Source organism: Hylobates moloch, unplaced genomic scaffold, assembly GCF_009828535.3.
Source record: "Hylobates moloch isolate HMO894 unplaced genomic scaffold, HMol_V3 SCAFFOLD_4, whole genome shotgun sequence".
NCBI classification, from domain to species: Eukaryota; Metazoa; Chordata; class Mammalia; order Primates; family Hylobatidae; genus Hylobates; species Hylobates moloch.
In genome coordinates, this window is record NW_026652279.1 from 61,982,828 (window position 1) to 62,003,103 (window position 20,276).

General features: G+C 42.7%; 1 protein-coding gene across 1 annotated transcript in view; it reads right to left on the reverse strand.

Annotated features, from left to right (window-relative positions):
• The window catches only part of CMSS1 (cms1 ribosomal small subunit homolog), a 362,094-nt gene extending 356,629 nt beyond the window's left edge, over positions 1-5,465 (reverse strand). The window contains exon 1 of the mRNA XM_032150320.2: positions 5,279-5,465. Coding sequence (XP_032006211.1) covers positions 5,279-5,342 — 64 coding nt within the window. The 5' untranslated portion in view covers positions 5,343-5,465. The remainder of the gene's footprint in view (positions 1-5,278) is intronic.
• Between the last annotated feature and the right edge of the window lie 14,811 nt (positions 5,466-20,276).

Genomic DNA, 20,276 nt, shown 5'->3' on the forward strand with positions numbered 1-20,276 from the left:
GAAGGCAGCCATATATGTTAAGCTTTGAGCTCCAGGATCAGGTTTGAGTTACTGGTAGAAATGGTTCTCAAAGCCCAAATGGAAAAGCTGCTTACTTGTAGCTCCAAGTAACCAGTGTTCTTTAAAAGAGTAAACTTTGGAAAACTAATAGACACAATTTGATAATGATATATAAACAAAAGAGTTTCTAAATTATGAGTCTTTTTGAACCGATAACGGATTATTCCTTTAGAGATGAGATTCTTACCACTGATAATAAGAATGCGAAATATAAGCACACAGGCTCTGGTTTCAGACTGCCTGCATATGAATCACAGCTCCCCCATTTACCAATTAAATAGACAGTATTGGGTGAATTAAATTAAATAGTATTAGGTAAATCACTTAATTTCTCAGTGTCTCAACTTCCTCATCAGTAAAATAAAGATAACAGTAACTACTGCTGATGTACTTGGGAAGATCAAATTAACTAGAACATGTAAAGCAATCAAAACAGCATCTGGCAGGTAGTAAGTGCTCAACAAATGCAAGCTAGCATTTTTACTATTATTGTTATCATATTATTTTGAGATGGAGTTTTGTTCTTATTGCCCAGGCTGGAGTGCAGTGGCACGATCTTGGCTCACTGCAACCTCCACCTCCTGGGTTCAAGCAATTCTCCTGCCTCAGCCTCCTGAGTAGCTGGGATTACAGGCGCATGCCACCACGCCCAGCTAATTTTTTGTATTTTTAGTAGAGACAGGGTTTCATCACACTGGCCAGGCTGGTCTCAAACTCCTGACCTCAGGTGATCCACCTGCCTCAGCCTCCCAAAGTGTAGGGATTACAGGCGTGAGCCACTGCGCCTGGCCACAAGCTGGTATTATTACCTGCAGTCTCCTGGCACTGTACACAGAAGTGTCTTAACACTTCAGTTTTCTAATTAGATGCTTGGGAAGAGATGTCATCAAAGATTCAGAATGAGTTGGGGAGGCATATGAAAGACCCTCCTTAAAAGACATGGAGGCTCAATGTTACAGACTGCTAAGAACATGCTCTTTAAAAATAACCTATCTGTACGCCAGCTATTCCTAAATCTGTATCTCAGCCTGGATCTGGCCCTGGGGCTCCAGACTTACATACTTAGCTGCCTACTGGGTACTTGACTTGGTAATTTAATAGGTATATCATTGAAATAAAAAGGGAAAGCAAACAGTATTCTCTTCATCTTCAGTGAGTAAATGATCAAGTAACATTTTCTTTTTTCTTTTCTTTTTTTTTTGAGACAGTGTCTCAGTCTGTAGCACAGGTTGGAGTGCAGTGGTGCGATCTTGGCTTGCCACAAGCTCTGCCTCCTGGGTTCAAGCAATTCTCCTGCCCCAGCCTCCTGAGTAGCTGGGACTATAAGTGCCTGCTACCAAACCTGGCTAATTTTTGTCTTTTTAGTAGAGACAGGTTTTCTCCATGTTGGCCAGGCTGGTCTCAAACTCCTGGACTCAGGTGATGTGCCCACCTTGGCCTCCCAAAGTGCTGGGATTACAGGCCCTCAAGTGACATTTTCAACTGCAGAATCTCTTGGCTCTCTTCCTTAAGTCACGAAATCCATGCTGTGATTGACATTCTCTCAGTTTTCAGCTTCACACTGAGAAAGTACCCAGACCGGTCAACTACATTAAAATCTCAGGCATTGTATTTGCTCATTTCAGCATTAATATTTTCAGATCACTATTCTACTGAATGTATTACTTACTATAAGTCACTTCAAACAGTTTCTGAAGGTTTACAGGGAATAAGGAAATAAATAAAATGTTAGATGCCATTAGATGATTCCTGGGGTCTTATGCCTAAGGCATCCTGGGCTGCACACTCAGCACTGTGACTCCCAGCTGTCTTATGTTGGGCCATGACTCCAATTGCCACCAATGGAGTGACTAGACATCCCTTAAGGACCAGGAGAGTCCCTGCAAAATTCTAATTGCATAGTCTTCCACTCACAAAAGTGTCTAGATTGGATGAGAAATTATATGTCTGCCTACATACTCTGTAGCAGATAACATGCGTACACACATATATTTATTCTGCTAACATCCACCAAACACCAATTAAGTGCCAGGTCCCATGTTGAGCTCCAGTGCAATGCAGGACTCTAGCAAAAAAATGACGGGTTTTAAAGAGCCATGAAAACTTTGTGTTACATACCACATCTAAGAAGACATGAGAACAGCCAAAAAATAGTACTGTTCCTTAGACAGACAACAAACAGATAGGCACATTAGATAGGTGTTATAAACCATGTACAACCAACAAGTATTTGTAAGTGACTGAAATCTTCCACTGCCTTGCTACCATGGATGTCAAGTGGGAACAGATGATAGCAAAAGATGTTTATTTTTATAGGCAGGTAGCATAATCCACAACAGGAATAAAGCACCAATACAACTATCTTTCCTTTCTCTGATTTAACATATTATTTCTCCTGCAACTTTCAAAACAAAACATAATTCACATATTTTAGTCTGAAATAACAATTGAATACATTTGACATCCCTATCAAATAACTTAAGTAAAGACTTCAAGAAGGCAGTCAGGTAAGTAAGCCTTGTGCTCTAGGATCAAGGCTAGATCCCATCAATAAAAAAAGAATCAGGAAATCTGATGTGGTTCAGCTATGATTTCTTTTGAATTAGAAATGCTGTACAGATTACAGTTAGGCAAACTGCCAGTGAATAATCAAGGAGATTTCAAATAAAGGCATATACTTACTTTGCTTAGGAGCAGCGAACAAAGCAAAGGCCTCTGATAAATTTAATGCCAGCAATTTTCAAAGCTTAGTCTTGGCCGGGTGCGGTGATTCACACCTGTAATCCCAGCACTTTGGGAGGCCAAGGTGAGCAGATCACTTCAGATCAGGAGTTCAAGACCAGCCTGGCCAATGTGGTGAAACCCCATCTCTACTAAAAATACAAAAATTAGCTGGGGGTGGTGGCAGGCTCCTGTAATCCCAGCTACTCGGGAGGCTGAGGCAGGAGAATCACTCGAACCCAGGAGGTGGAGGTTGCAGTGAGCTGAGATCGCACCACTGTACTCCAGACTGGGGGACAAGAGTGAGACTTTGTCTCAAAAGAAAAAAAAAGGTTAGTCTTATGGCTAGAAAGAATCTAAGAAGTAGAGCAATCTTAGGCACTCCAACACATTGTCTTCATGAGAATTCTGGCAACTTAGATGAAGGAGGCTGTAGCAATTTAAAGTTTTACTAGATTCAGTGTTTAAAACTGTTGGTTGGGGGCCAGGCGTGGTGGCTCACGCCTGTAATCCCAGCACTTAGGGAAGCTGAGGAGGGCAGATCACGAGGTCAAGAGATGAAGCTCAGCCTGGCCAACATGGTGAAACCCTGTCTCTACTAAAAATACGAAAATTAACTGGGTATGGTGGCGGGCACCTGTAATCCCAGCTACTTGGGAGGCTGAGGCAGGAGAATCGCTTGAACCCAGGAGGCAGAGGTTGCAGTGAGCCGAGATCGTGCCACTGAACTCCAGCCTGGGCGACAGAGGGAGACTCCGTCTCAAAAAAAAAAAAAAGAGAAAGAAAAAAAAAAACTGTTGGTTGGTAAAACCCTAAAAAAAGATGATCTTTAAGGGCTCTTTACAGATTATGATACAAAGGCCCAGAGAAGTCACAAAGTAGTAGTGGGAAAAGCGTGACTTTCAAAATCAATCACACTTGACTAAACTCTTCCCAGACCTCTTCTTCAATGTGTGTTCCTAAGAACACGACTTAACTTTTTTCTGTTTCTTCACCTATACAAATGAAGATAATACTTACCTTTTAGGGATGTTATGAAGGTTAAATCAATTCATATTTATGAAGATATTTGTCACATAATAGATACTCAATACATGTTGATTGTCTTTCTTCCAAGGGATGAATAACTTGAAAGTCACACAGCTAGTGAGGACTAGAACCAAGAACTGGGATCCCGTTCACCACTCAAACAGAATTCAACTATTTCTTAAATGGCCTCTGTTCATCTTAATCATATCACAAAATAGAGCCTTTTAACACCTGAGTTGGGAGGGGTAGTTATTAAAGTAAATGTGGAACACCACAGGGCTGCAAAAGAGTCAGGAAGTTTAATCAAGGAAATGTTGTATTGGCTACCTTTCTAAAAATGACATCTGCTTAGTTTGTACCTGAAGGCTTGAACTTCTGGAAACAATGCAACAAATGAAGTTGGTTATTTTTAATGGATATTTCACAACTAGTATTTCAAGACTGTTTGCAGCAAATAGGTATCAAGTGTCTAACATGTGCAGGGCCCTGTGGATGACAGAAGTATGAATCTGACTTTGGCCCTGTCTTCTCTTGTAGAGAAAAGAGGCAGACCTTGAGGAGTGATAAAAACCAACCAACCAATAATTGCATGATAGGTGTGATGGAACTTAAAAAGTTCAAGGCTAGCCTGACATGGGGGGGTTACTTAATGCTACTCTACTTGAGGATGAAATGCCCACTGCATCAGGAGTTGGTAAACATAGCAGAGCACAGTAGAAACTATTCAAATTGTGTTAACTGAATTCTAGTATTGTTTCTGAAAGGAGCTAGCTTTGTGAACTTGTCAAGTTACTTGACATCTTTAGGTTATGTTTCTCATCTGTAAAATAAGTGAGTTCAAAGGATGATCTCTATTTAAGCCTCCTTCCAGTTCTAATATTTCAATTACATGATAATGATGATGACCACAAGAAATACAGTAATTTATATTTGCCGCACATTATATGTCGAGCTCTGTGCTAAAGTGCATTACTGTACTAACTTCACTTAATCTTCACAACTTTATGAAATGGACATTATTGTTACCATTATTTTACAGATGAGGAAAAGGAGGCTAAACAGTATCAGAATACTGGAGTCGTGATTTGGATGGAAGCAGTCTGAAGCAGTAACCCCTGCTTCTGACCTCAGCCTGAATTGAAAGCAGTTCATGGGTCACCCTTAACCATCATACAAAGTTGCCGCTCTTCACAAAAACTGTCTTATCTATTCTCAAGAAATAAGGAAAAGAGAAAGCTTGTGGAAAGGATCCTTCCTGGCTGGCAGACACTTCTGAGTTAATGTCACAGTTGTCTGTTTCACGTGTTAAAAAATCTCTGGCACCATTTTCCCCGAGATGCTTGCGCGCTCCCAAGGCGGTGCACACCCCTGCCGGGCGGACACCGCGACCGCCAGAAGCAACCAGGGCTGAGGCGCACCGAAGGGCTCCGGGAGAGGCCCCGTAGGAGCACGGGCACAGAGTGGGTACCTGGGCTGCTGCCTGCTCCAGTAGGCTGGTTCTCCCACCACTCGTCTCCGAGATCGTCTGCCATTTCAGCTCAGGACTCAACGTGGGCGGAGGAGGCGGCCAGCTGCGGAGAATCACGCTGTCTCAAAGCCAGGCGGCCGGCGTCGCTACACGCGGAGCCCCCGCTAGACACTGTCGCCTCCGCCCCGTGGCGATGACGTCACACCTCTGCCCCGCCTCTCCGGCAGCCGCTCCCAGACTCGTCGCAGTTTCCACACAGGCGCCGACAGGCAGAAGCAGTTTGGAAACGCAAAATAAATCCCCCCCAAAGCTTAAAGACAAAAAGGAGTATCAGACGAAAGGGATTGTCATCGTTTTTGATAATGTATTTTAAAAAATTTTGTTTAGGTGTTACGTTTCCCGATAAGATTGTGTCGAAAGTGTGAGACACGATGCAAAGACGATCTTTCTCCGCTCAGTTTCAAAAAACTTGCGCTGCGGGAGAAGACCCAAACACGTGCGTGTGTTTTCGCTTGTGCGTCAGTGTTTCAGAGTGTATGTGTTTGTACAGTTTGCCCTTAGAAAACATGCACAAGGACCCATGACCATGAATGTCGGGCCTTTTTGGTAAATGTAGTTCTGCTATTTATGCAATATGAGTAAAGAAAATGTAATTGGACTGGAAAGGCTCGCCCACAGAAAGACGCAAGTGGCTCGAAGGCCCGAAAGTTGTTTTCCCTATACTTCCTCGGTTGTGCGTCCCACCCCCTATTTGGGAAACGAAGTAATATGTGAGTCCATGGCTTCGTAACTATAGGTAAGAGACCCACAGTGCCTCTTGTCCCAGTCCCAACGTGAAGTGGCAGGGAGGGACTAAGAAAACCCGCTGGGCGCCAAGTACTGGGGCTAGCTGTGAGGTAATCGTGGACGGTATTTTTCAGGACGTCAAACACAGAGGTAAAAATTATACAAAATGTAGTAAAAGCACGCAACGTGCCTGGTACTATGCATGGAATAGTAAGATGAGTCCATTCAGATGTTAGCCTACAGTAGTGGAAATTCAGTTTGTAAGAATAAAGGGCTAGACTTCTAATAGGATACATCCTCGGAAATGACAAGACAGGGAAGCAATCTGATGAAGATAGGATTAGTCATATGTGGAAAATTACCCCGTGTGCACCCAACTCATAGATGTTTTATAAATGCATTAGTGCCTAGACTTTGTCAGCACACTCTAAATGCCCCAAAAGGGAAGATATTGTGTATAAATATGGCAAATGTAAAATAATCTATAAAGATCAAAAGTAATGTGGCTTTTGTGAAGAAATGTAGATGACAAGATTTTCGTGATTAATAGATTTTTGAAAAAGATAGGAAATGCCAGTGTGGAAGAGGAGGTGCTATGGCTAATAAATATGAAAAGATGTTCAGTCTGATAATCTGGGAAATACAAAAAAACACCACAGCGAGACAGTTTTTCAGGCAATAAATCACAAAATTAAGAAGTATGGGCCGGCGCGGTGGCTCAAGCCTGTAATCCCAACACTTTGGGAGGCCGAGGTGGGTGAATCACCTGAGGTCAAGAATTCCAGACCAGCCTGGCCAAAATGGCGAAACCCATCTCTACTAAAAATACAAAAATTAGCCGGGCATGGTGACAGGCGCCTGTAATCCCAGCTACTTGAGAGGCTGAGGTAGGCGAATCGCTTAAACCTGGGAAGTGGAGGTTGCAGTGAGCCGAGATGGTACCATTGCACCCCAGCCTGGTTGACAAAAGCGAAACTCCGTCTCAAAAAAAAAAAAAAAAGAAGTCTGGCAATACTAAATTATGGAGCGTCTATGCATTAATGGGAATTGATACCTGTTTTGTACCATGAACTATGAATGGTCTTACATTATATTCCACCTCGCCTCAGCCTCCCGAGTAGCTGGGACTACAGGCACATGCTACCATGCTTGGTTATTTTGTTGTTGTTTTTGTTTTTTGTAGATATGGTGTCTCATTTTGCTGCCCAGGCTGGTCTTAAACACCTGGCTTCAAGCAGTCCTCCCACTCCAGCCTGCCAAAGTGTTGAGAGGCCTAAGCCACTGTGTCCAGCCATTTTTTACATTTTTAAAGCATTGTAAGAAACAGAACAAAACAACAACAAAAAAAAGGTAAAGAAAAATATGCAGCAGAGTCTGTTTGTAGCCCTCATATATTTACTATTTATTACTATTCCCTCATATATTTGCTCTAACTTTACAGAAAAAAGTTTACTGACCCCAGATTATATTGAATAGCCAACCTAAGTTGTAGCATCCATTTCTGTCCTATTTGTTCTGTTATTAGTGAATTGGTTATTAGTGAATAGGCATCCTGGTTTATAAATCAATGTATTGTAAAACCATACTCTCCCGTATCTGATCATATCATCTAACACAGGGAAGCTCAGGCTGAAATAACTATTAGGTCTTTTTCTGCTCCCTCTTACTGTTCAGTATCTGAATGAGTATTTAATTAGAGTTTAAAGGAGGAAGCATTCGTTTCCCAATGGGGTGAACTGGGAGGTAGCACTTGACAGTGGATGTCTGTCGGCAAAAATGGATAGGGTAAATAATAGTTCCTTGGCAGAAAGATTGGAATGTTGCTTTGAATAAGTTATTAAACTTTGCTGGGCCCTTCTTTGTGAGTCTGTAAAATAAAGGGGAGAAATTTCATGATTCCTGTAGTCTCTTCCAACTCCATGTCTTAATCTTGAGTATCAGACCAAGAATTCTGAATTTTTGTCATTGTTATTAGAGGCAAAGGACATGATGGAAGTATTGTTTTAGGAAAGCTAAATTGGTATTACTGTGCAGGATGGATAATGGATTTGAGCAGAGCTTCCCACCTGGCATGGGTGGATCGAAGACTGACCCCCGCAGTCTTTGGAGGAAGCAGTGACCTTGGGGCAGTTGCCTCAGGTTGAGGGTATCATCATCTTTTCACTCTAGTGTTGTACAAATATTACCATTTTCTATGGATGCCATGATGTGAAAGATGGGCAAAAACTGAATTAGTAAGAGAGCGATAAAGTTTGAAGGCTGTTTCGTGAACGGTCACCACACAATGAAAAGGTCTTAATCAGTGCAGAGGTTCTTAGTCAATAAGCCCAGCCTGTAAGTGTACTTCAGGAACCGTCATAATGTATTCAAACTTTTGCATCATGTAGACAATAATGGTAGTAACAATATCAACAATAGCATGTTGTAGGTACCTCTCTATGCCTCTTATATCTTACTTCATTTAATCATAACTCCATGAGATACTGTGCTGGGACTAGGGTAAGGAAAGCAGAGACCTAGGACACCAGATTTAAGGAGGCAGTCCCTCTCAGGCTGACACTGACACCCACCTGAGAATGCTTGTCTCACTTGAGTCCTGATGCTGGTCCCTTTACTGAAGGCCATAGCTCTAGTTCAGCAGCTCTCCTCAATTCTTTTCTTCTGAGTCTAGTAACTACTTACTGCCTTTGCCTCTTCAGACTTAGGAGTGGTAACTGCTCCCCACCATTACTAGTCCTGGGGTTCTACACCATGTTTCATTTCCCTAACCCGACCTCATGTTCAGAAATACTCCCCTTACTAAATTCTTTTTAGTTTTCCAGCTTAAATGGGTCATCTTTTGCATGGTAGGACCCCAACTGATAAAATCAACTGCCTACTTAGGGTTCCCCTCAAAGCAGAGCCAGTGACAAAGGCTTGGGTGCAAGTAGTTTATTTGGGAGGTGATACCAGGATGCAGGAATAAAGGCAGAGAGAATGAGACAAGGAAGGAGGATTGATATTAAACTTTTTTTGATATAGACAATAACTGGCTCTTTATCCTGTTGGAGACCCTCTGAAAAAAATAGGATATACCCCAGAATTAGCCTCACAAAGTGATACAGGAGTTAAGGAGAAATTACTTAGACAGATAGTAAGGGTATGGGAGTCCTCAGTAAGGCTTTTCTTTTTAATGAAAAGCAGCCCCAAATAATTTTCTAACAAAGAGCAGCCTGCAAGCTGGGAGCTTACACGAATGAATGCTGGCAGGAACTAAGGACTAGACATGTTCAAATGGCGCCTCCATCTTCCCTTCTCTGCCAGCCATGTGTACTGCAAGGAGCAGGCAAGATGGCACTGATCAACTGGAAAGCACATTTGCATAATAAGATTAGGGTGGAGTGACCAGCCTTCCCCGTGTGCTATGAAAACATCATACCTGGTTGAACCAATCTGTGAGCCCTATGTAAATCAGACACCGCCTCCTCAAACTGGACTAAAAAATTCAGCACATTCCGCCACCAGCCAGTCTTTTCTGCTTGGAGACCCTTTTCTTTGTAAAAAGAAGACACCTCTTTCTCTTCTCTTCTGCCTGTTAAATGTACGCTCCTAAACTCCTCGTGTGTGCCCAGGTCCTAAATTTTTCTGGTGCACCACAATGAACCCCAGGATATACACCCCAGACAACATAGCATCTTCAAAAGGACAGAAGGCTAGGACACTTATCCACTGACTGTCATCCACCATTGAGTGAGGGTTGTTGCCAGGGATATGAATTGGCAGATATTCCCAGGCTGTGCTGCTGCTGGAGAAAGCCCTGAGGCAGAAGCATAGAGCAGTATACCTCAGCTCAGTTGAGGTGGGATGATGACAGTGTGCCCAGAACTTTCCTCCGTGGCTAAGCCACTTTCAAAATGAGCTAAGGGGCATAAAAAGCATCTGCTCCAGGTTTATACTGTTTTTCTTTCCATTTTATAGATGGTGAAACTAAGGCACCGAGAATTAAGTAACTTGCTGAGTTACTAGTAAGTGATTTCCCATCTGCCCCATGACTTTCATAGCACTGTCAATGTGGTCTGTGTCCCCAAAATGACCCACAGTCACTGCACTAGGGTAACAATAGTATGGAAAAAAAAGGAAGAACCAAAATAAGGAGCATTACCATCAATTTGTGCTAATATTTTGGAAATAGGATGGTGAGGAAAACAGAAGTAAAATCTAAAGGTTCAAATCTTAAAAACTAAAAAAAAAAAAACAAAAAACAATATCTTAGACGGGACTAGTAAAACGAGGAGGGAACAGTTGGAACAGTTTAGGGGGTAAAATGATGAGGTAGGCCTTAGACAAGGACAAAACAGACCATAAACAATAAGGACAAAGTAGACAAAAGACAACTAAATGAATAAATAAATTGAGATAAAAATGATAAATTCAGCTAAAAGATAAAAGTGCTATAAAGGAACTGCATAGCAATTGTGACCTAGATGGGAGGGTTAGTGGAGGACCGTGGCAAGAGATGAAGATGGAGAAGTAGATGGGGGCCATACCTGAAAGAGCTTCTCAGAAATCATAAGGATTTCAAGCAGGAAACCACTGGGGAATTTTTAGGCTGTGAGATCTGCTTATGTTTTTTAAGCTGGATGATGTGTAGTAATAGTACAAACAGAAAGACTAGGTTGGAGGCTCTCGTAGTCATCAAAGCGAGATAGCAGTGTCTTGGAATTTGATAGTAGAAATGGAAATGAAGAGAAGTGGGACGGCATGAGATTACTTAGGGAGACAGTGTAGAGAGCAGAAAAGAGTTCCTGGGCCTCCACTATTTAGATGTCAGGTGTAGGAGGAGAGGCCAAAGAGCCCAGGAGAAAATAGCCAGAGGGAGGAGGAGAGCGATACAAATATGATCCCGTCGAATCAAGAAAGAAGAGTAGTCCTGAGACAAGGGTGCACTGCTGAGAGTCAAGGAAAAGGGGATAATTGCAAGAGTCAAGTTCTTGCAAAGGGGAAACAGATGGAGATTCAGAGCCACATGGAGGAGATGCCATCTGATAGGAGCAGGGTCACTTCATTTTAAGAAGATTCCTGAGATGGCAGGACGATGAAGCCATTCCTATCTTGTGACTTTTCTTTTCTCAATGAATTTTGAAACCCAATAATTTAGGACAATGGTTCTCAATGCTGGTTGCTTGGTGGAATTTCCTGGAAAGATTTGTATGTATATGTAAAGATTTGGATTCTATTAAAATCCTCCTGGTTTTTTTCATACCGTCCTCTTCTTTCATTATGACTTTGAAGCAATACTGTTGATAACCTGCTCCATTTTCCTTTGACCCCTGTCTGAGTCGCTCTGCAGCTGTGATTGACCATTTCCATCATACTGATAGCTTCATTCTCTGAGCACCTCACAAACATGATGTTTTTGTTGTCTAATTGTCTTAGGATCTGCTTTCACCTCTCTAAATTTCCTCTTCACCAAGAACTAGGGTTAAATCTCAGCATAGAGAGAGTGGAAAGTATAGTACCTACTACAGGAGAAAATTACTTATTCATGAGAAAAGCTACAGGTTTTCTCTATGTCAGCAAGAACCAACAATTTTGTGAGTTAACTTGAAGCTTAGACACAATGGTGAGCTACGGTAAATGAGATGGAGACGTCAGAACTGCCTTGGCAGATTATTAAGGAAAGAGTCAGAAGGCTCAGAGCCCTGGACTTTTTTTTAGAATGTATTTGTTTTTTAAGACCAAAGAACCTGTCAGCTCACTGTGTTCCCTGGGAGGGCCAGAGGACAATCTTTTCACTAATGCAATAAGATTACTGTAGTGATTGAGTACCAACTTGGCTGAGAGTCTTAATGGCGACTGTCCTGTGCAGGCTAGGAATGATGCTCTAGTGTCAATAGGTACCGTAGAATCCTAGAATAGCAAAGGCATTTGGCAGCGCGGAATCATCAGAAGCAAAATGGATGTAATTACAGTCAGAGGTCCTTGATATTCAGGATATCTGTGGTGTTCCATAGACTATGATATTCCTAGGGGCAAGATAGATAGAAAGCTAATGAAAGTGTTGATTGAATTATATAACAGCAATAACAATGAACTTGAGCTGGTGAACAGAAGGCACATGTCAACTGCCAAAATAGAATAGTATGATCTCTCGACCGGTTTCCAGATGTGAGCCAGTTTGGAAACCCAGAGCTCATCAATTAAAGAGAATCTGGATCCCCCTGAGGAAGACCCCCTGCAACACCACAAATATATATATAGTATTTACCCATACTTTTTCCACAGGAACCTGTGGCCATTTTTTCAGAGGAACCATACTGGAGAAATTGGGAATTCCTAGCTCTTTCAAGGGCTGTCAGATACAGGGTGAACTACATCGATATCAGGGAGTCTAAGGTGCACCATAAACCCCTGTCAGAGTGGGGCATGCAGTGGCTGGGTGATAGGATACTTTTTCTAATCTGTTTCACACTGGCTGTCATGGGTCCATAAACTTATGGTCATTCCCTGGTTGCTGTGTGCATAATTGTGATAGCAGCTAATAGAACCATTACACTGGTCCTCTGACCAATGAAATATGAACCATTATGGTAGGAAGGGCCTAGTGGAAGTCCCTGAAACTGTATCCCTCTCCCTTACTCCTTGGCAAAGATAATAAATCATAGGCCATACCTCAGTCCAGTGGAATTGCAGAGATTAATGCCAACTTGAAAGACTAATGGTGACTAAGGAGTTCAGTTAACCAGTATGATCCCTTCGAAGCCAGGTGGACCATGGCAAATAATAGTAGACTACTGTAAACTGAATCAATGGTATCCCTAATCAGAGAAGCTGTAACAGATAATGTATTTTTGGTTAAATCAATTAACATAGCCACTAGCACTTCATGTGTGATTTTGATCTGGCAAATATGTTCAGTTCAATCTCTGTGAGGAAGGAAGATCAAAAGCAATTTGCATTCACTTGGACAGATTGAGTTCAGATTAACTCAAGGCTGTGGATATTTTGCTGTGAACATTCTCAGGGCTGGTTAACTCTCCTGTTATCCGTCATCATATAGTTCAAAAAGACTGTTTTTTTCTCAAAACAAAACATTGATCCGTTGTATTGATGACATAGTGTTAATTGGATCTAGAGAGCAGGTAATGGCAAGTATTCTGGATGCCCTAGTAAAATACATGTATGCCAGAGGGTGAGAGAGAAATTACAAATGTTCAGGGACCTGCAACGTTGATTATATTTTTAGGAGTTTGGTGATCTGAGGCATGCCTGGGAATCCCCTTCAATGTAAAGGAAAATTTTTTGTATCTCTCATCTTCCACTAAGAGAAACAGTATTTTGTGCAGATAGCCTATGCCACATTTGGAAATAGTGTTCTAACTCAATATCAGGTGACTCAAAAGGCTGCCATTTTTGAATAGGGTCAAGAGAAGGGAGGGCTCAGCAGCAAGTCTCGGCTACGGCACAAGCTGCCCTGCCACTCAGGCCATAATGACATGGCAGATGCAAAGCTGCTGGGTGATAAATAATGATGCTGTATGGAATCTCTGGCAGATCCTAAAGAGAGAATCAAGGTGCCTGCTCCAAGGATTTTCTAGTACAGCTTTGCCTTCTTCAGCCAAACCATTTGAAAAGCAGCTGTGGGCAAAACGTTGAGTCCTAGCAGAAACAGGCACTTGACGATGGAATATCAAATGACTATATGACCAGAACCGCCATTCAGGAACTGGCTATTGTAAGGTTGGGTGCTCACAGTAACAATCCACTGAACAACAGAAATGGTATACATGCGAGCACATCTAAGCAAGTCCAAAAGTCACAAGATACGTGAACAGATGGCTCAGAGCTCCTTGCCTTTTGTGTTTCTCAGCTCACACCTATGTCCTCTGGGTTATTCTCTATGACCAGCTGATAATGTTGGAAAATGCTCAAAACTGGTTAAACTTGGCATGTTGGTAGAACTGAAAATGGATCGCTACTACACTGCGGTGCCACTCAGGGAGGAGCCCTAAAGGACAGAGGTGAACAGAATCCTGGTTGGCAGAGCTTCAGTACATGCATTCATCTCCTTTGAATGGAGAAAATAGTCTGAGGTCAGTGTAAATGTAGGGCCTTGAGCAACAGTGAATGGTATGGTTGATTGGGTGAAAGGCCTCTAAGATAGAATATGTGAAGTTCAATAATAAAGAGACCTGAGGAAGAGGCATGTGGAGGGACCTAAAGGAGTGAGCACAAAGTGTGTGTATCTTTGTGGCACGTGTATGTCCACCAGAGAGTATCCACTACAAGTGAAGCATTGACCAACCAGGTGGACAATGCGGTAGATTGTATTTTTCAAAAATGGCCACCAATATCCCCCATCTCACATACTCTTCTTGTAATCTGACCTTGACAGTTCTCCCATTGAGTGGTGGGATCTGTGTTCCCTTTCCTTGAACCTGGGCAGAACTTTATCATGTCAACCAAGAGAACATGGTAGAAATGATGTTCGGTGACTTCTGAGGCTAGATCTCTAAAATTCTGTGCATTTCCACCTTGCTTCCTTCGGATGCTCACTTGGAACCCAGGCATCACTCTGAGAAAGCTCAAAGTTAGCCCACACAGAGAAACCCTGTGGAAAGAACACGTGTAGCTATTCTGGCCCACAGCTCAGCTAAGGTCCCTGCTGACAGCATCCACAGCCAGACCTATAAATAAAGATTCCCCCAGATGATTCCAGTCACCAGCTGTTGATTGATCCCAAGCTGTGGTCCAAGACATCATGGAGCAGAGGCTAGCCATTCCCACTATGATCTTTCTGAATGTCTGACATAACAGAATTCCTGTAAGAAAAAAATTGACTGAAACCTGCTTGTTGAACTGCTGTTTCTATCATGGCCACGAGAGGGAGACCTTGTTCCTTAGGGACCTGCAAGCTGCCAAAACCATATTCCTTTATTGATCCCTGCCTAGATTGGCAGTGGATTTTCCTTCCTTCTCCTGACAGGGCCTGCTGAGGTCAGGTGGCTGAATTAAAGCTTCCTTTTTCTAATCTTTTTTTTTTTTTTTTTTTTTTTTTGAGACGGAGTCTTGCTCTGTCCCCCAGGTTGGAGTGCAGTGACGTGATCTCCGCTCACTGCAAGCTCCGCCTCCCGGGTTCACGCCATTCTCCTGCCTCAGCCTCCCGAGTAGCTGGGACTACAGGTGCCCGTCAACACGCCCAGCTAATTTTTTTTTTTGTATTTTTAGTAGAGATGGGGTTTCACCGTGTTAGCCAGGATGGTCTCGATCTCCTGACCTCGTGATCCACCCGCCTCGGCCTCCCAAAGTGCTGAGATTACAGGCTTGAGCCACTGCGCCCGGCCTCTTTTTCTAATCTTATATCTTGAGTATGTATGGACTCTGTAAATATCCTTTCATTTAGGGGAAGAAAAACCTGACCGTTAACTTTGCTTTTGTAGTGAGAGAATTGGCATGCAGATTGCATATTTGGGCCTGAGGAAAAGGAAATCCAGTCATTTGAGTTTGTACTTTGAAGTTAATGGGTGAAGGCGGAGCATCTGCATCCAGCAGCCAGGTCTTAAGGTCTCTAGAAGGTAACATCCACTGAAGTAGAGGAGCCACAGAAAGTGGCAGTTTCCATAATGGTCTGCAGAAGCTTTCCTGGGAGAGCTGGGATTTGTGGTTTTTGGACCATCAAAATGTTGCTACTTAGGCCCCTGATGCATGATTGGTGAGAAGTGTAGTGAACTTGGAGGTAAGGGAGGCTGCTAGAAGTCATTTCCAATTGCCTCCTATGCTTTATTCCTATTGATAAATAGTTTACCCTTTAGTTTTACTTTTTAACATCATTTTTTGAAATTCTAAAATATACATAATATAAAATTTATTATCTTAACCATTTTTAAGTATATTAAGTACAGTTTAGTTCAGTGGCGTTACGTACATTCACATTGTTGTGCAACCATCACCACCATTCATCCTCAGAACTCTTTTTATCTTGCAAAACTGAAACTCTGTGCCCATTATACAAAAACTCCCCTCACTCCAGCCACTGGCAACCACCATTCTGCTTGCTACCTCTATGAATTTGACTACTCTGGGTACTGCATATAAGTACAGTCATACAATATTTGTTCTTTTGTGACTGGCATAATGTCCTCAAGGTTCATCCATGTTATAGCATGTGCCAAAATTTTCTTTCTTTTTAAGGCTGAATAATAGTCCATTGCATTATAGGCCACATTTTGTGTATTCATTCATCCATTAGTGGCCTCTTGGGTTAATTCCACCTTTTAGATATTGTGAATAGTGCTGCTATGAACATGAATATACACATGTATGTTTGAGTTCGTGCTTTCAATTCTTTTGGGTATATACCCAGAAGTGGAAATGCTTGATCATATGGTAACTCTATTTTTAATTTTTTGAGAAACCACCATACTGTTTTTCATAGTGGTCCAGTTTTACATTCCCCCCCAGCAGTGCACAAGGGTTCCAGTTTCTCCACATCCTTGCTAACACTTGTTATTATCTGGTTTTGTTTGTTTTGATAGTAGTCTTCCTAATAAGTGTGAGGTAGGTCCCTTTCCTTTTCAAAACCTGCTGCCTTTATATATTCTAAGGGATGGGAATGTCACCATGACATCTGTCATAGTCTTTTTGTAGCTGACTATATCTATTGTCTCTGGTAAGCACAATAATCAAGAAACAACAGAGAGTCCTGTCATCTCCTGAACCCTCACTGGCAGTTGTTTGCTTCTTAGATAGCTAAGAACTTTAGTCTCCTTCCTTGAGGAGGCAATCTGGCATAATACCTGAGAGTGTGGACTGTGAAGCCGGATATCTGCATTAAAATCATGGCACTGTCATTTATTAGATCTTGGACAAGTTACTATGTCTCTGTTTCTTTTCTTGTCTTTTCTCTCTCTTTCTTTCTGTCATTCTCTCTCTCTCTCTCTTTCTCTCTTTCTTTCTTTTTTTTTTTTCCCCAGGGTCTTACTCTGTTTCCTAGGCTGGAGTGCAGGCACAATCATAGCTCACTGAAGGCTTGAACTCCTAGGCTCAAGGGATCCTTCCTCCCCAGCCTCCTAAGTAGCTGGTACTATAGGTGTGCACCACCACACTGGCTAATTTTTAAATATTTTTTGTAGAGACAGGGTCTCACTATATTACCCAGGCTGGTCTCGAACTCTGGGGCTCAAGTGATCCTTGTGCCTTGGCCTCCCAAAGTGCTGGGATTACCAGTGTGAGCAGCCACCATGCCCAGTGCCTCCATTTCTTTAGCTGTAAAGTGGAGCTAATAATAAAATTATTATGAGGAGTAACTAAGTCAATACATAAAAACATTTAAAGCAGTTTGTGGCACATGGTTGGCACTCACTAAATGGTAGCAATTGTTACCCCTCTGGAAGCTCCCTGAGGCCTCCCCAGAAGCTGATGCCCATGCTTCCTGTACAGCCTGCAGAACTGTGAGTCCATTAAATCTCTTTACTTTGTAGATTACCCAGTCTCAGGTATTTCTTGATAGCAGTGCAAGAACAGACTAATTCAGAAAATTGGTACTGAAGAGTAGGGCCTTGTTATAAAGATACCTGGAAATGTGAAATCAGCTTTGGAACTGGGTAACAGGCAGAGGTTTGAACAATTTGGTGGGCTCAGAAGAAGACAGGAAGATGAGGGAAAATTTGGAACTTCCCGGAGACTTGTTAAACTGTTATGACCAAAATGCTGTTAATGATATGGACAATGAGGTCCAGGGTAATGAGATCTCAGATGAAAGTGAAGAACTGGGAACTGGAGCAAAGGTTACTTTTGTTATGTGTTAGCAAAGGACCTGGTGGCATCGTACCCCTGCCCTAGGGATCTATGGAACTTTGAACTTGAGAGTCATTATTTGGGGTATCTGGCAGAAGAAATTTCTAAACAGCAATGTGTTGAAGATGTGGCCTGGCTGCATCTAACAACCTATGCTAATAATGTGTGAGCAAAGAAAGGACATAAAACTAGAACTTATGTTTAAAGGGGAAGCAAAACATAAACGTTTGAAAAAATTGCAACCCAGTCATGTGGTAGAAAAGTCCATTTTCAGGGGAGCAGTTCAGACTGGCTGCAGAAATTTGTATAACTAAAAAGAAGGCACATGCTGATAGCCATGACAATGGGGGAAATGCCTCCAAGGCATTTCAGAGATCTTTGTGGCAGCCCCTCCCATCACAGGCCTGGAGGCCTGGGAGGACAGAATGGTTTTGTGGGCCTCACTCGGAGCCTGACTACCCTATGCAGGCTTGGGACACTGCTCCCTGCATCCCAGCCATTCTGGCTCCAGCTGTGGCTCAAAGGGGCCCAGGTACAGCTTGGGCCACTGCTTCAGAAGGTGCAAACCATAAGCCTTGGTGGTTTCCACATGGTGTTAAGCCTGTGGGTATGCAGAGTGCAAGAGTTGAGGCTTGGGAGCCTCCACCTGGATTTCAGAGGATGTATGGAAAAGCCTGGATGTCCAGACAGTAGCCTGCTGAAGGGGCAGAGCCCTCATGGAGAACCCCTACCAGGGCATTGCAGAGGGGAAACGTGAGACTGTAGCTCCCACACAGAGTCTCCACTGGAGCATTGCCTAGTGGAGCTGTGAGCAGAGGGCCACCTTCCTCCAGACTCTGGAATGGTAGATACACTAACAGCTTGCACCTGTTGCCTGGAAGAGCCACAAGCACTCAACATCAGCCTTTGAGAGCAGCTCTGGGAGCTGAACTCTGCAAAGCTATAGGGGTGGAACTGCCCAAGATCTTGGGAGCCCACCCCTTGAATCAGTGTGCCCTGGATGTGAGACATGGAGTCAAAGGAGATTATTTTGAATCTTTAAGATTTCAGGACTGCCCTACTGAGTTTCAGACTTGCATGGGGCCTCTAGCCCATTTGTTTTGGCCATTTTCTCCCTTTTGGAATGGGAGTATTTACCCAATGCCTATACCTCCATTGCATCTTGGAAGTAACTAACTTGTTTTTTATTTTATAGGCTCATAGATGGAAGGGGCTAGCTTTGTCTCAGATGAGACTTTGGACTTTAGACTTTCGAGTTAATGTTGGAATGAGTTAAGACTTTGGGGGGCTGTTGGGAAGGCATGATTGGATTTTGCAGTGTGAGGAGGACATGAGATTTGGGAGGGGCCAAGGGTGGAATGATAGGATTCGGATCTGTGTCCCCACCCAAATCTTATGTCAAAATGTAGCCCTAATGTGGGAGGTGGGGCATGGGAGGTGATTGGATCATGGAGGCAGTTTTTCATAAATGATTTAGCACTGTCCCCATGCAGTGGTTCTCATGATAGTGAGTGAGTTCTCATGAGATCTGGTTGTTTTAAAGTGTGTAGCACCTCCCCCCTTTCTCTCTTCCTCCTGCTCCAGCCATGAGAAGATGCCTGCTCTGACTTTGCCTTCCACCATGAATAAAAGCTTCCTGAGGCCTCCTCAGAAGCAGATGCTGCCATGCTTCCTGTACAGCCTGTGGAACTGTGAGCCAATTAAACTTTTCTTTATAAATTACCCAGTCTCTAGCCAGGCATGGTGGTGTGTGCCTGTAGTCCCAGCTACTTGGGAGGCTGAGGCAGGAAGATTGCTTGAGCCCAGGAGTTCAAGGCTGCAGTGAGTTATAATTGCACCACTGTACTTCAGCCAGGGCAACAGAGCAAGACCCTGTCTCAAAAATAAATAAATAAATAATAAATTACCCAGTCACAGGTATTTCTTTGTAGCAGTGAGAGAATGGACTAATAAACCCTCCATACCACACCCTACTACTTCACCTCCCTTTCCAACTAATGTAGAAGATACTCACTGTTATCATTTACTATCTTATAAGTGCAAAAACTGAAGTTTAAAGAGGTTAAGTAATTGACTCAAGGTATCACAGCTGGTAAACAGAGGCGCTGAGATTTGTTCTCTTTTGGTTTGACCCTAGAACCCTCTCCTAACATTTTTTTTTTAAATTTTGACTCTTGTTTGGTAGAATAAATAGCAAGGACAGCATCATCTTTGCTGAGGAAAGATGACTATTATTAGTAGTAGGCAAGTGGAGAGTCATCAGTGTTCCATCAGCTTTTCCCCTGTGTCTCTCATCCCACGAATGAAGAGCAGATGTGAAAATTGCTGCCAGCCACTCACTTGTCAGATGAGAACTAACTTGGCTGTGCTCATTACAAAATTAATTTTTAGGTTGTGATGGTTTTAATAAGGCTTGTGAAATATAGATGTCCTCAAG